This window comes from Tachysurus fulvidraco, chromosome 2, assembly GCF_022655615.1.
Source record: "Tachysurus fulvidraco isolate hzauxx_2018 chromosome 2, HZAU_PFXX_2.0, whole genome shotgun sequence".
NCBI lineage: Eukaryota > Metazoa > Chordata > Actinopteri > Siluriformes > Bagridae > Tachysurus > Tachysurus fulvidraco.
Genome location: NC_062519.1, coordinates 17,518,678 through 17,534,822, shown reverse-complemented (window position 1 = coordinate 17,534,822; position 16,145 = coordinate 17,518,678). Strand labels below are relative to the sequence as shown.

At 43.4% G+C, this 16,145-nt stretch overlaps 1 protein-coding gene across 1 annotated transcript in view; it reads left to right on the top strand.

Moving 5' to 3' along the window:
* camkvb (CaM kinase-like vesicle-associated b) overlaps positions 1 to 13,387 on the top strand; it is a 37,326-nt gene extending 23,939 nt beyond the window's left edge. The window contains exons 2-11 of the mRNA XM_047810539.1: positions 3,441 to 3,542; positions 4,693 to 4,824; positions 5,853 to 5,927; positions 6,659 to 6,797; positions 6,924 to 7,044; positions 7,243 to 7,318; positions 7,905 to 8,041; positions 8,137 to 8,215; positions 8,299 to 8,386; positions 9,224 to 13,387. Of these exons, the coding sequence (XP_047666495.1) occupies positions 3,448 to 3,542; positions 4,693 to 4,824; positions 5,853 to 5,927; positions 6,659 to 6,797; positions 6,924 to 7,044; positions 7,243 to 7,318; positions 7,905 to 8,041; positions 8,137 to 8,215; positions 8,299 to 8,386; positions 9,224 to 9,496 (1,215 nt within the window). The 5' untranslated portion in view covers positions 3,441 to 3,447 and the 3' untranslated portion in view covers positions 9,497 to 13,387. The remainder of the gene's footprint in view (positions 1 to 3,440; positions 3,543 to 4,692; positions 4,825 to 5,852; positions 5,928 to 6,658; positions 6,798 to 6,923; positions 7,045 to 7,242; positions 7,319 to 7,904; positions 8,042 to 8,136; positions 8,216 to 8,298; positions 8,387 to 9,223) is intronic.
* Positions 13,388 to 16,145: the final 2,758 nt, after the last annotated feature.

The window sequence follows — 16,145 nt, the reverse complement described above, 5'->3', positions numbered from 1 at the left end:
TAAAGACTCTTCCGGCTCTTGGCTCTGTTTGAGGTTGTGCTCGTGTAAAATGCCGTCCGTCACCTCTGGGAAAAACGAGCAGCTTTCCACTCAGAACATACAGATGGCTGTTGATCCGATTGAATTTGTTCAGACTGATGAGACTCACTATTTCTTTCCCAGCCAACTTCTCTCTTCTTTTTTCTTTCGTTTTCTGTGAGTTTGTCTCTCTGCTCCTCTGAAGCCCTCAAGAACTTCAGCATCAGATTCAGCTTCTTCACTGACTGAAAAACTGGAGATAAGAAGGAGACATACTCTCTCTCTCTCTCTCTCTCTCTCTCTCTCTCATTCTTGTGCCTTTCTTTCCATTGTATTTAAACCAGAGAATTGATGTAAATGCAGGGTTAATGATAAATGAAGAGAATAAGAAGAAAGTTCTTTGTGTGTGTAGAAAGTCAGCAGAGGATGATTAGATGATGAGAATGTAAAAGGAGAACTTATGAAGAAGATAAAAAACCTTTCTTTCATTCTGGATGTCTAACTGAATCGTGTGAGTAATTATTTCTATATTTATCTGCGAGTGTGTTTGAAGTCTGCAGATCGATCAGGTTTTTGTTACAGAATCCGTCTGGTCGATAACACGCTTTACACATGACACAGAGCTCACTGAGCTGGAGGAAATCTTAATTTGTCAATGATGAGAGCTTGAACCCCCCCCCCCCCCCGTACACCCACCCCCCACTCCAATGCTGTGTGTGTTCATCTCTCTTTTCTGAAGCTCATCTGCAAATCCTGCAACATCGATCGCAATTTCTGTTGTGCTCCTGGGATTCAGAGGCCTTAGAGTCAGAGTAAGAACAAAATAATGCAGTTACGCAGCTGAGCGCGTGCCAGACAGTCCATTTATACACCAATACCTCTCTCTGTCTCTCTCTATCTCCCACCCTCACACATACACACTCTCACACACACATACACACACAGTATGGTGCCATCACTATCAAAGCCAAACATCTTGAAGTAAAGGTGTGTGTGTGTGTGTGTGTGTGTGTGTGTGTGTGTGTGTGTGTGTGTGTGTGTGTGTGACTTTATAAGAATCACTGTAACTGCAGAGGATTATGGGTAGCTGTAAGGAATCTGTGTCATTACAGAATGAAACAATTTGGCAACAGTTCCAGCCTTTACTTTATCAAACAGACTTTACTACAGTTCTACAGTATGTGGCATCTGTACCAGTTACTTCATCTTCCTGCCTGCGTTATAGCACCAATAAACACTCATTACCTCTCAGCCTGAGAAAGTGCAAAGTATAAACTCCTCAGTAAACTCCTCAGTCCTATAAACTCCACAGTCCTATAAACACCTCAGTCCTATAAACACCTCAGTCCTATAAACACCTCAGTCCTATAAACTCCTCAGTCCTATAAACTCCACAGTAAACACCTCAGTCCTATAAACTCCTCAGTCCTATAAACTCCACAGTAAACACCTCAGTCCTATAAACTCCTCAGTCCTATAAACTCCTCAGTAAACTCCTCAGTCCTATAAACACCTCAGTAAACACCTCAGTCCTATAAACTCCTCAGTCCTATAAACACCTCAGTCCTATAAACTCCTCAGTCCTATAAACTCCTCAGTCCTATAAACTCCACAGTAAACACCTCAGTCCTATAAACTCCTCAGTCCTATAAACTCCACAGTAAACACCTCAGTCCTATAAACTCCTCAGTCCTATAAACTCCACAGTAAACACCTCAGTCCTATAAACTCCTCAGTCCTATAAACTCCACAGTAAACACCTCAGTCCTATAAACTCCTCAGTCCTATAAACTCCTCAGTCCTATAAACTCCTCAGTAAACACCTCAGTCCTATAAACTCCTCAGTCCTATAAACACCTCAGTCCTATAAACTCCTCAGTCCTATAAACTCCACAGTAAACACCTCAGTCCTATAAACTCCTCAGTCCTATAAACTCCTCAGTAAACACCTCAGTCCTATAAACTCCTCAGTCCTATAAACTCCACAGTAAACACCTCAGTCCTATAAACTCCTCAGTCCTATAAACTCCACAGTAAACACCTCAGTTCTATAAACTCCTCAGTCCTATAAACTCCACAGTAAACACCTCAGTCCTATAAACTCCTCAGTCCTATAAACTCCACAGTAAACACCTCAGTCCTATAAACTCCTCAGTCCTATAAACCCCTCAGTAAACACCTCAGTCCTATAAACTCCTCAGTCCTATAAACTCCTCAGTCCTATAAACACCTCAGTCCTATAAACTCCTCAGTCCTATAAACTCCTCAGTAAACACCTCAGTCCTATAAACTCCTCAGTCCTATAAACTCCTCAGTCCTATAAACACCTCAGTCCTATAAACACCTCAGTCCTATAAACTCCTCAGTCCTATAAACTCCTCAGTCCTATAAACACCTCAGTCCTATAAACTCCTCAGTCCTATAAACTCCTCAGTCCTATAAACTCCACAGTCCTATAAACACCTCAGTCCTATAAACTCCTCAGTCCTATAAACTCCTCAGTCCTATAAACACCTCAGTCCTATAAACTCCTCAGTCCTATAAACTCCTCAGTCCTATAAACACCTCAGTCCTATAAACTCCTCAGTCCTATAAACACCTCAGTCCTATAAACTCCTCAGTCCTATAAACTCCACAGTCCTATAAACACCTCAGTCCTATAAACTCCTCAGTCCTATAAACTCTTTAGTCCTATAAACTCCTCAGTCCTATAAACTCCTCAGTCCTATAAACTCCACAGTCCTATAAACAGCTCAGTCCTATAAACTCCTCAGTCCTATAAACTCCACAGTCCTATAAACACCTCAGTCCTATAAACTCCTCAGTCCTATAAACTCCTCAGTCTTAAAAACTCCTCAGTAAACTCCTAAGTAAACTCCTAAGTAAACTCCTCAGCCCTATAAACTCCTCAGTCTTAAAAACTCCTCAGTAAACTCCTAAGTAAACTCTTCAGTCCTATAAACTCCTCAGGCCACTTCTTTCCCTCTCTCAAGTCCCAAGTGATTCTTTAGTCTCCAGACAAACACAAACACAAGCGTCGCCATGTCCATGTCCGTGTCCGTCTCCGGGCGTTCACAAGTAAATAAATTTAGACAGCAGGTTTGAGTCCTGTGGTGCTGTCTAGTATTGTTCGGTAGTAGAAGTAGAAGCTTACACTGTCCTCACAGTGACACTGAGTGAAAGATCCGTCTCATGGTGAAGCGTATTCGATGAAGTGATTGATTTTTTCTGAATCCACGTGTGATATTAGAGCCAGACTTTAATTTAAATCCTGCTGATGCTGAATTTACATTTGAATAAAACATGTTGACTTTTCTTTAATGTTCTTTTATATTTCTGCATAAACCTCAGTTATTCTCATTCTCTCTCTCTCTCTCTCTCTCTCTCTCTCTCTCTCTCTCTCTCTCTCTCTCTCTCTGCAGGAGGGCCATGCCGTTTGGATGCTTAACGCTCGGGGAGAAGAAGGACTACAACAGTCCCACAGATATCACAGACAGATATGATCTCGGGCAGATCGTTAAATCGTAAGCGACGCTGAATCCATGATCTCTCTCAGAACGAACCCCAGTGGACATGTGATTATATCCATAAAGTCAGGGTCATGTGAAATGATAAAGATATAAAGTTGCCCCCTCTATCTCTCTCGATTGATACCAATCACAGAGCATGAAGATTAGCACAGTTAACATGTGCTACTGAAAAACACCGAAAGCCATCGCTGCCTTTTTATTAAATTAAATCACAGATGCCCCTGATTGGCTCGTAGTAACAGTCACTCCCACTCCCATCCGGCTTGTAATTGTGGGTGAGGAGATTGAGTCTGAATCTGATTTTCTGAAGCACCTGTTTTTTTTTTAACTTAAATAAATTGTTCCGGGGACACAGTGGTTTAGTGGTTAGCATGTTCGCCTCACACCTCCAGGGTTGGGGGTTTGATTCCCGCCTCCGCCTTGTGTGTGTGGAGTTTGCATATTCTCCCCGTGCCTCGGGGGTTTCCTCCGGGTACTCCGGTTTCCTCCCCCGGTACAAAGACATGCATGGTAGGTTGATTGGCATCTCTGGAAAATTGTCCGTAGTGTATGAGAGTGTGTGTGTGCCCTGTGATGGGTTGGCACTCCGTCCAGGGTGTATCCTGCCTCGATGCCCAATGATGCCTGAGATTTTCATTTTCTTCAACGTGACCCGAGAAGAAAATTAATGAATGAACCTTTGTTCAATGTCCAGAGGGATTACAGTCAGTGCTGCCATCTAAACTGAGTTCCTCTAGAGCTTCAGACCTTTAGCGCTTTTACCCATTTATAGTTTATCCCATTGGAACAAACTGAACAAACCAGGATCAATGGAACTGAGCTCAGAACCTCACAGTGCCCAGCTCCAATATAAAGCGAGTTCTTTATGCCTCACACTATCAGAAAAAGAATAAAAGCTTGTTTTGTACATTTAGTGTGGAGTTTCTTTGTGGGAAACGAATGTACTTTGCTCCAGGTGAAACACACTAAAGATACAGATTCAAACCTGACTCTGAAGGGATCCGAACCCCTCGGAAATGTTCGACCAGAATCGTTTGTTTTTCTGAGGCTGTGAGACGGAAGAACGCTGCTCGTTTTTTGGGCGTGCAGACTTCCAAACTCAACATTTTTCCCTTCAGTGTTCATTTGTTTGTTCTTTTTTAAGGGAAGAGTTCTGCGAGATCTTTCGAGCCAAGGACAAGACGACGTCGAAAATGTACACCTGCAAAAAGTTTATGAAGAAGGATGGGAGAAAAGTGCGCAAGGCTGCGAAGAACGAGATTTTCATCCTGAAGATGTGAGTTTGGAGTGAGAGAGAGAGAGAGAGAGAGAGAGAGAGAGAGAGAGAGAGATTGTGTTGATGCCTCAGCATGTTTTTTTTAAAGAGCTTCATATTATATTCCGTTGAATTTCAGTTCGGTTGAACTTGATGAAGAAAGAGAGATTTAGAATGACGTTTTGCCTGAAAGTCTTTTTAGAAACACAGCAACAGTCTCGGCTGCTTCCCTGCAGACGCAGTGCTTTTGACGGACGGACGGACGGGGGGCGGGGGGATGGGGGGTGAGAAAAGCAGAGGCACAGCAGATGGTCTTAAACTATTTCTGTGATGAAGCACAGTGACATCAGAAGTGCAGACTGAGGTTCTGAGCGGCCGCTCGCGCTCCACTCTAATGTGTCCTTTGTGTAGCGTCGTTAGCAATCTCCTAAAAGCTCTTTGGGATTAATAAGAGCACATCAATGAGCAGCTGCAGCGGTGCATTAAGAAATAAACAACAGGGTTGGAAGAAGTCTAAACACTGTTGCTTTTACTGAATGAGCGTTATACGTTTACATTAACGTCAAGAAGATCTAAATAGCTCCATGTGACATTACTAACGTCAGCTCACTGGGTGTGGCTTAGTTTCTGAGAAAATACCATCAACAATACAATCAATACATTAATTAATATGACAATATGCCACACCTTCTTTGCTATGACTGATAGATACAGAGTCTACGCCTCCTTCACTATGACTGAGAGATACATAGGCCACTCCTCCTTCAGTGTGATTGACAGATAAAGAGGTTATGCCTCCTTCAGTGTGACTGACAGACACAGAGGCCACGCCTCCTTCAATGTGAATGATAGATACAGAGTCTACGCCTTCTTCACTATGACTGAGAGATACATAGGCCACACCTCCTTTAATGTGACTGACAGATAAAGAGGCCACGCCTCCTTCAGTGTGACTGACAGATACAGAGGCCACGATCACAAGCTTTAATAATAAGCCTTAACTACTGAACCCTAACCCTCCTAATCCCGTCATAACGTTGTCATTTCAGGGTGAAGCATCCGAACATTCTGCAGCTGGTGGACGTCTACGAGACAAGAAAAGAGTATTTCCTCTTCTTGGAGCTGTGAGTCATGCACAGAATCTTCCACATTAACACCACAGAGTTCCTCTGGATCAGTGTTACAGAGGTCACCTGCAGAAAGGTTAGATTTCCTAGCCAAAGGGACTAACACAGGAGATGTGAATGAGTGCTAGCTACATGAAGGTGAACATAGCACAATAAATAGACACATATAAGACTTAACAAGCACACAGAGAAAAAGTTTCAGCAGTCATGAGGATGTATTTCCACTTTAATCCCTGTTCCTGCCAGCTGTGAGATGTTGCTCTCCTTTTCTTCGGCTGAGCCTGCAGCGCTGAGGCACATCTCGAGGAACCTGAGCTCATCTAGCCTGAGGATATGTCAGATAAAAACACGGTTTTCAAAACTCTCTCTCTCTCTCTCTCTCTCTCTCTCTCTCTCTCTCTCTCTCTCTCTCTCTCTCTCTCTCTCTCTCTCTCTCCATGCTTTTTGCTGCAGAGTGTGCACCATGTTTCCTGAAAGTTCTCTCTCACTGATCAGACATTCTCAGGTCCTTTGTGTGATTTATAAACACAAGAACGCCGCCATGACCATGTCCCCGATGCCAGGCTAAAGTTTTGTCATGTTGTCTTTAACGACGTGTCCTTGCTGTGAAAAGTGAGGAATGCATGTTAGAGTTTGAAAAAATGATAAACAGCTTTGTAAGAGTAAGACCTTGAAGCTCAGGTGTGCGATTAAAAAAAATGACGCATACGTTTCCGGTTGTGTTTCAGTGCCACAGGGCGAGAGGTGTTTGACTGGATCCTGGACCAGGGCTACTACTCAGAAAAGGACACCAGCAATGTGGTGCGCCAGGTGATGGAGGCTGTGGCATACCTGCACTCCCTCAACATCGTTCACCGCAATCTGAAGGTATGTGCTGTTGCTCCCCCTTGTGGACAGACGACACACAGACACGTTTTCAACAAATAGTTGTCAATAAAAAAATAAAAAAACCCGCTAAAAATGATATTAGTTTTTCTTACATATTTGTTTCAGTTGGAGAATCTGGTGTATTACAACCGCCTGAAACATTCCAAAATTGTTATCAGCGATTTCCACCTGGCTAAACTCGAGAACGGGCTTATTAAAGAACCCTGTGGGACTCCGGAGTACCTGGGTATGAGGCTTTCCTGTCTTGTGCTTCTTTATTTGTTTGTTTTTATGAAAGTATGTCATGAGAGTACACTCAGCTATACAGGGGATAGAACTCTGTACAGAACCCCTGCTCTTGGGGGTAACTGTGTCAGACTGGCGTGTAAAAGAGCGAGAACCTACAACTTACTGTACCTGGTGCACTATTCTGTGTCTCGTTCAGCTCCAGAGGTGGTTGGGAGACAGAGATACGGCCGACCCGTGGACTGCTGGGCTCTGGGAGTGATCATGTACATACTGTGAGTACAGACTAATCCCAAATCCTGTAGAGAAACCTCACTTTACTGGAGCAGGGGTACTTAGCGTTAAAAAGAAATACTCCATGTGAGATGTGTAGTCATGTGTAGTCAATATCTATGAAACGTGAGCTCAAAAAATATTAATTTACTTCTAAAGAAAACAGGTAGCGTAAAGGAGATGAAAGCTGCTCTAAACCTAAACCTAAAGTGATGTGGTAGCTCAGTGGTTAAGGTGTTGGGCTACTGATCGGAAGGTCATGAGTTTGAACCCCAGGTCCACCAAGCTGCCACTGCTGGGCCCCTGAGCAAGGCCCTTAACACTCAGTAAAAAAAAACAAGAGAAACTGAGAAACCAAAATAACGAGAAATAAGAGGCAGAGCCACAAGCATGCATGTTATACAGCCTGAGAGGAAGCCAAAGGAAACGAGCAGCAGAGAGAACCAATCACTACAGAGCTTCGACAAGAACAGGAAGCTTTTAGTAATGTGGTGGAGGAAATAACGGGCAGGTGGAGATTCAGAATGGAAAATAGCTTAAACAACAAAACGGAGTTTTTTCTCCGTTTAAATGTATTTTCCCTCACAGACTTTCCGGCAATCCTCCGTTCTACGATGAGGCAGACGACGACGATTACGAAAACCACGACAAGAACCTGTTCCGCAAAATCCTCGCAGGAGATTACGAGTTCGATTCTCCGTACTGGGACGAAATCTCCGACTCGGGTGACTTGCCTCCACCGAGGAAAACTAAAAGAGTTCAGCTACAGTATTTTGTCTTGGTGTGAGTTACAATAACACGTAATTTCTTCTGCTCGCAGCTAAAAGTTTAGTCGCACGTCTCATGGAGGTCGACCAGGACCAGAGGCTCACGGCGCAGGAGGCCATCAACCACGAATGGTAGTGATGTAATGAGCTTCGGTTTGGTTTGTACTGCAGGTAATGGATAAGACTTTAAATAATATTTGCTTTATATTCTGCAGGATATCTGGGAATGCTGCCTCAGATAAAAACATCAAGGAGAATGTGTGTGCGCAGATGGAGAAGAATTTTGCGAGAGCCAAGTGGAAGGTAATTATTTACGCTCCGGTCGTAATCCTTGAGACTTGTGTTTTGCTTGTTCATCATCTTGTGTTATTGCACGTTCAGGGATAGGATTGTTTGTCTTCTGGCTGAGCCACACAGCAGGACATTCAGAACATTTATCTAATATGTCATACGACGATGCTTCTGCAGCTTGAGATGCGAGACTGCGAGAGTTCACGCCGTTTCCTGTGTGATGACTTCAGATAGAAAGAATGATGATTTGTCTGATGCAAACAAAACTGTGTGTGTCACCTGTGTGTGTGTATGTGTGTGTATGTGTGTTTGTGTTTGTGTGTTTGTGTGTGTGTTTGTGTGTTTGTGTGTGTATGTGTGTATGTGTGTTTGTGTGTTTGTGTATGTGTGTGTATGTTTGTGTGTGTATGTGTGTTTGTGTGTGTTTGTGTGTGTGTTTGTGTGTGTGTGTTTGTGTATGTGTGTGTGTATGTTTGTGTGTGTGTGTGTGTGTGTGTGTGTGTGTGTGTGTGTGTGTGTGTGTGTGTGTGTGTGTGTGTGTGGTATATGAATAAAAATAATCCATCTGAGGATCACGTGTGGAATACAACACAGTGTCCATATGTGATAAATAACCAACAGCAGAGAGATGTGAGGAAGAGGAAGCTGCAGGTGAAGCTGAAATTTCTCAAACAGTGGCAACAATTTTTATTGATTAAACCCTACACAGATCTACACTCGTGTCTCCATGACTACCTAAAGATAGTCACGTCTTTACAGAAGTCAGTTTGCGATTAAGATTATCACCGACGTTTACAAACTGATGCCAATCAGAGGCAAATTTTTTTTTACGTTTCTCTTCCTCTCCAGAAAGCCGTGCGAGTGACGACCATCATGAAGAGGCTGAGAGCTCCGGAGCACCAGCAACCTGCCGTCACCACTCAGCCCAGTGAGGGAGCCACGAACCTTGCAGGAGCAGCGCAGGAAAATCCACAGGCTCCAGCCGAGGCCTCCACGTCCCCCGCAGAGCCCCCTGCTGGACCGGAGGCTTCACCCGCCGAAGCTTCTTCGTCGCGGTGCAATGGCGAATCCCCCACTCCCCCGTCTCCCGCCACACAGACCGGAGATGAGCAGAACAGTTAAATCTGTCTCTGTGTGTTGCCTTTCCCTCATCCCTCCCCCCGATCTCTGTAAATTAGCATCTAGCATGGTCACCCTGCACCTGCTTTGCTCTCACGCTAACATTAGCAGCGCCGGTGGCGTCTCGCTGAGCCTCGTCGACGTCTTTTCCTGAGCTTTGTCTTTTCTCGTTACGGAAGCTGACTCGCAAATCCTACAAGCCATACTGTTACGTACAGGATACAAACACACACATATATATATACGCTGTGCTAACCGTACATTCCACATAGATACAAGTACACGAATAAACAGAAAAGGGAATTATTTTGACCTATTTGGGAACTTTACATGGGTTTTTTTAGGAACCAAACACTTTGATGTAACTCTTAGCCTTACACTGTTTGTCGCTACTCGGAGGCGCCAGCATTAGGATGAGTTATCAGTGTAGAGGCGGTAGTTACCTCTCCTGACTCTGGAAAGAGAGAGAGAGAAAACACAGAGATGAGACGATGCTCTTCTACCTTCTCCTGTTAGAACAGATGCAAAACGTATTCACTCAGAATAAAAGCATCGAGGTCACAGCATGTGATCGATGTTGGCGCCTCTGGGTTTAGCTTCGCTCCTGTGCTCAGGAAAGCACGCCGTGGCTCGTTGGCGAGTGTAAAAATTCCTGTAAATACTAAACTCCAGAGAGACGTAGCCAAAAACAGCATGCGTTTTACAATTTACTGTCGAGTACCGATTTAGAGCCACGTGTCAACAACCACGTCTGATTGTCTGCCTTACACGCAGAGTACAGTTCCTCCTGGTTCGGCCGTTTCCATGCCGACCCTACAGATTTAATCTTTGAATATTAAACAAATGTAAAATTTAGATGCTACATGCTATACTGCTATACTTTCGCTATCCAGCAGGAGGTGGGTTTGATATTTTAGCGGTCTGAAGGGAACGAGATGCACAGCTAGCCATAGATCTGCACGCTAGCTCAGCTAATCAGAACACGGTATTCACACATGGGTTGCTGATGCATTTAAAAAGAACGTTTTTGTAAATGTTATTTGCTGCATTTTGAAGGCCACGTGGAGCCTAGAGACAAACCGCTTGAGTCTTTTGGCTCAGTGGCGTTCAGCATTAAGCCCTGCGCTTCTAATTACGCTACACTTACTCACTGTTCGGTAGAAGTAACGTCGGGTGTTTTAGCACCTACGCATTCGAGGTCATGTCTGTTAAACCGAATGTGAACATCAGACTCACACACCTGCGTTAAGTGTTTATAAAAACAAAATGTTCACGCGTGACAGAAACCATTTAGCTGAGACATGTCTGGTGGCTTCTGCATGCTTTTTAGAGACAAAGCTGGCTGATACACTTAACTGGTTCACCAGCTACACTAAGCTGGTGAACATAGCAGCTCCACTTTCCACACGGAAGGGGCGGAGCCTGAGGGAGCTTTGCGCTCGAAACCAAATAGCATTTAGCATTTAGAAAAAAAAAAGAAAAAAAAACACTCCGGTTATCCAAGATGGCCGCCAGATATCTCTCCGGTGTTTAGCTACACTGAAGTTCTGTCCATGTTTACAGACACGATAACGTCAGAAACCAACTGAAGAACGTTCGGACTTTTGTAGCTTGTGAAACTTTCCTCGCTACAGCAGCGTCACAGCCAACGATTCGATAATGTCTTGGCTAATCAACTATATCTGTATCTATAGTCTTGGTTATTTCTTTGTTTATTTCTTTGTATATTTAAATCTGCTTAATCCAGTAACCCGCACTTAGGACCTTCTCAGTTTTACGATTCCTTTTCCGTCTAAATTATTAAGACATATAACACACATATGTAAAGAGAAGATGAAACGACTAACATTATATTTTATCGTTAGTTAAATAAATGTCTGTTGTTCTGCTTTAAAACCTTCGAGCTTCTACGAACACACGTTGCTGAATCGTTGCACACTTTTCTGTTCTGCTTCATTTACTGCGTGTTCAATATTTTTTCGGTATCTATTCGGACATTTCCATGCATTTTAGCATGAAGTACACACAGGAGTGTGTGTGGGTGTGTGTGTGTGTGTGGGGAATGTGACAGGAGTGAGAGTGTGTTCAGCATAAACCAGAGCAATAGTCGACCTACTGCGATACTGTGACGCATGTTCCTGCTGTTCGTTCTTGCGCTCTTCAGACAGACTCGATGTGCTGCTCTTAGTGTCGGAATAACAGGAAGTTCACCACGCCTTCGTTCCGGTGCAGTTTCACTGAGCCCTCTTCGACCGATCCTGTGTCCTGATGGAAACTGTGTTATAGTGATGTACTGCTGTATAACCTGTATGAAGTGTTGCATTCACAAAACACTGCGTTTACAAAGTATTACATTGATGTTTGACAGGAGATTGCTCGGAGTCCAAAGCTACGGTAAAGACCAACAAGTAACAAGTAACAAGTCAATCGTGTCTCTTGTGGTGCATGGACCAAACACTGCTATGGTTGTTTGTGGGCGTGGCCTGATAGAGTGTATCCAGCTCTGTTATTACACTCCACTGAGACGCTCTCGCAGCTAGCGAAACTAGTCCCAGTCTCTTCTTTACAGTGTCGTTACTAATTTGTGCAGAATGTCTATTAAAAAAAATGCAACTGAAAACGTCACTCGCTCCAAATGTCCCTTTCACGTACGTAGAAAACTTGTCATTTTTTTTTTGTGTGAAAGCAGCGTAGCCTCAACACTGTAGTTGTCCTGAAGAATTTCTCGCAATCCAACAGGAAACGTGAAAATGAAGCAATAAAGTACTTAACACGTGAAGAAACATGAGCTCACACTCGATGTGCAAACCGACGACTATGTAGCCGACCTACCAGTGGAGGGAACTTTCTTCCTTTATCCTGCTAGTTTGTTAGCATGGCAGGAAGTTAGCTGGCTAATACAGCTACACACAAAGGACATGGGTCGTACCTCTGGCCAGGGAAGTCTTTAGCTCCTGCTGTGGAAATCAGGTGTGTCTATGCTAATGCTAATGCTACACGCTTGCGACATCCTAGTTTTGACCTCGATATCTCGACTCGACGAGAGCAAGTTGAAAACGGCTCTGGAACGTGAGGTGTGGCTTAAAACTGTGTGTCTGTCCACTGAACTTCCTGTCATCTGACTTTAGGGAACGTTACAGGCCTTGAGGCTTGTGCTAGGTGGCAGGAGATTTAGCTAGCTAACCCGGAAACAGGAAGTAATCGCAGCCCATGTGTCTGAGCTGCAGTCACCTACAAGACGTTCTGATTTCATTTTAAATTGAACGAGCTAAAATCAGCGCACGGCCTGCGAGCACTCAGGCCATTTCTGGGCTAGCGTAGCGGCTAGGTGAACGGAAACGTAGCAGAAAGGTTGGAAGAGGCTTCAGAGGAGGAAGTAGTTGTGTTTTGTGGAGGTTGTGTTTGTGGATTTCATCGAGAAAGTGTGTGTTTGTGCTGAAATCTGGTTTATATGTGTTTAATATCCATCTTTACACTTTACAAAAAGGGAACTATGTGTGTGTGTGTGTGTGTGTGTGTGTGTGTGTGTGTGTGTACATATATATATTAGATATATTAATCAGTGCTGAGTTTCTTCACTGTTGGTTTATTTTGTCTTTATTTGTCTTCATGGATCTTTCCTGTTGTGAATTATTTGAAAATTTTCAAACAAATAAAAGAGTTTGTTGTTTTCATTTGATATGAAAGTGATAACCAGGAGGGTTTGAGTAAAACTTATAAACGTTATGTTCATGTAAACACTTAGACCACGACAAAATACTGTGTTTCTAATCCGACTCAAAGCAATGCTTTTCTAGTGCAGAGCGTCTGCAGCGTCGCGTGTGTTCGCTCTCCTGTTCCTGAAGTTTTTCCTTATTGTAGTCAATAACGTAGTTCACCTGGAGCTGTCTCTCTCTAGCTATAGTCTCTAGAGAGAGAGAGAGAGAGAGAGAGAGAGAGAGAGAGAGCAGAAAAAAAGAGAAAGGAGAGAAAGAGAAGAGAGAGAGAGCGGTGAGAGAGAGAGAGAAAGAAGAGAGAGAGAGAGGAGAAAGGAGAGAGAGAGAGAGAGAAAGAGAAGAGAGGAGGAGAGAACGAGCAGAGAATGAAAGAGAGAGAGAGAGAGAAAAAAATAGAGAGAGCGAGCGGGGAAAGAAGCGAGAGACAGAGAGAGAGAGAGAGATAGAGAGAGAGAGAGAAAAAGAGGTAAGAGAGAATGAAAGCGGAAACGAGAGAGAGGAGAGCGAGCTCTCTCATTCCCTCTCCCTCCCTGTCTCTCTCTCTCTCTCTCTCCCTCTCTCTCTCTCTCTCTCTCTCCCTCTCTCATTCCCTCTCTCTCTCTCTTTCCCTCTCTCTGTCTTTCTCCCCCTCTCTCTCTTTCTCTCCCCCTTTCTCTCTGTCTCTCTCACTCTCTTTCTCTCTGTCTCTCTGTGTCTTTTTCTCTCTCTCTCTCTGTCTCTCTCTCGCTGTGTGCATTCTTTTCAGTTTTATCTGTTTGATTGTAATAAATGAAAAATAAACCACAATAATGCTGAAAAAAATATGAAAGCAAAATCTGACTCAAGGTTTTGTTTTGTTCTTTCTTATTTAAAACAAACACACACACACACACACACACACACACACACACACACACACAGAGAGAGAGAGAGAGAGAGAGAGAGAGAGAGAGAGAGAGAGACTAGACTGATTATAGACGCGTTGTGTAATAATGACGATATTACCATAACTTAACAAGAAATTTCTATTATTATTATTATTATTATTATTATTATTATTGTTGTTGTTGTTGTTGTTGTTGTTGTTGTTAATAAAAGACTTCTGGATTTTAGCGAAAGTACTAATAGTTCATGACAATGCTGCCCTCCTGTGGTTCACACTGTACATCATATCCTGCGATAAACAGATTTTTTTTTAAATCTCACCGCCAGGAAACCTGTGAATGTTTAAAAAATAATTGTTAAATGATTCCATCTTGTGGTTGAAACGGTTCATTACACTCTGATGAAAAGTGTTTTTTTTAAATAACTCACCGACAGCAAATGGGGTGAAATTCTCAGTAAACGTTTCCACATTCATCCAGCACATTAATCTGTGATGATGAAATGTTTGTAAAAGAAAAAAAACTCACTACTCACCACCATGAAACATCTACAGTCACAAGCTTTCAGAGATGATGTCATGACCTTTGTCATGAAGATCCTGTGTCTCGGTAGGTCAGGATTGACCTGGGTCAATAAGACACCAGAGTGACATCGTTCTCTAACCCCCTGATCTGATTTTGTCTGACCACGCCCACGTTTATCGTGTGTATATTGAGACTCCGTCCTAGACGAGTCCCACGATCAATGGTCTGACAAACAAACAGCGTTTACGGTCATACAAGAAGCAATACACCAAAACACTCGAACGCTCTCACTCACCTGTCTTTCTTCGACATCGTGGAGATTTTTCTGGCACGAGGTTCAAACGGTCAGAAAGCAGAAACAAAACCACAACACAAGAAGACAAGAAGAACTGTTCACAAAGAGAGATGGTCAGATAAAGACCGAAGGCGTGACCGGAGGACGACGACCTTCTGGAGAAAGCGATGGCTCGAGGAGATAAGTGTCACGAGTGGGTTCCGTCATGGGCAGAGTTGCATTCTGGGTAAAATGTTGAGGTCAGAGTGTGGCTCCGGAATGAGACCCGTCATACCGTCAGATTAGATCGGATCTGATAAGATCGACAGAAGAATGGAGGTTTGTGTAAAAGGCACAAGTGCGTTTTGTAGTCAGAAAACGATGTCAGAAGACATCACCACGTCTGTGGAATCCAGTTCTCTGCATCTCTGTACTGAGGACCAACTTTAATAGGGAATTTAACTTCTGCTGAAGATCCGACAGTGGGTCAAATCTCATGCTCGAACTTGTGTTTGGTGTTGCTGGTCGTTTTGTGGTTGCTATAGTAACAGCCTGCGGAGCAGACACTGCAGTTTGGGTTTGTGTACTGAAACGCTGGAGCTTCTCATGTAAACTCAGGTAAAGTCTTAAAGGACTTAATGATCTGTTTTCCAATCTCAGGGCTTGGGGAGATGAATGTTTACGCTATTGTTCAGTTCCTAGTCTTAAAATACTGGGTGGTGGAACCTCCAGCCTGAAATTGCTGCTCGAATGTTCCTGAGGTCTGAAGCTCATCAGGCTTTTACTCCATGGACTCCCCAGATTTATAAGAGCTAAAACTCCTCGGATGAAGTTCCTGAGTTCGATCTTTGGGTTAAAGTTGCAGGACTTTCAACTCCCAGTGACTGAAGATGTGCAGGATGTGTCACAAATGTCACAAAGCTTAAAGCATCAGATTAAAACATCACTTTAATGAGAAAGTAAATAAAGAGGTCCAATGTTATAAACTGCTTCGATCTGAGACGAGCAGCTCATAAACATCAAGAACCGTCATAAGATTTTTAAGAACCTTTTAGAATAAAATCCTAAAATGCTCGAATAAAATTTAATACAAGATTAAAAATATATGAATATAATAAGTATTGATGTATTTTGATAAAGCCATTTTTATTCATTCATTTACTACCGCTTATCCGAACGTCTCGGGTCACGGGGAGCCTGTGCCTATCTCAGGCGTCATCAGGCATCGAGGCAGGATACACCCTGGACGGAGTGCCAACCCATCACAGGGCACA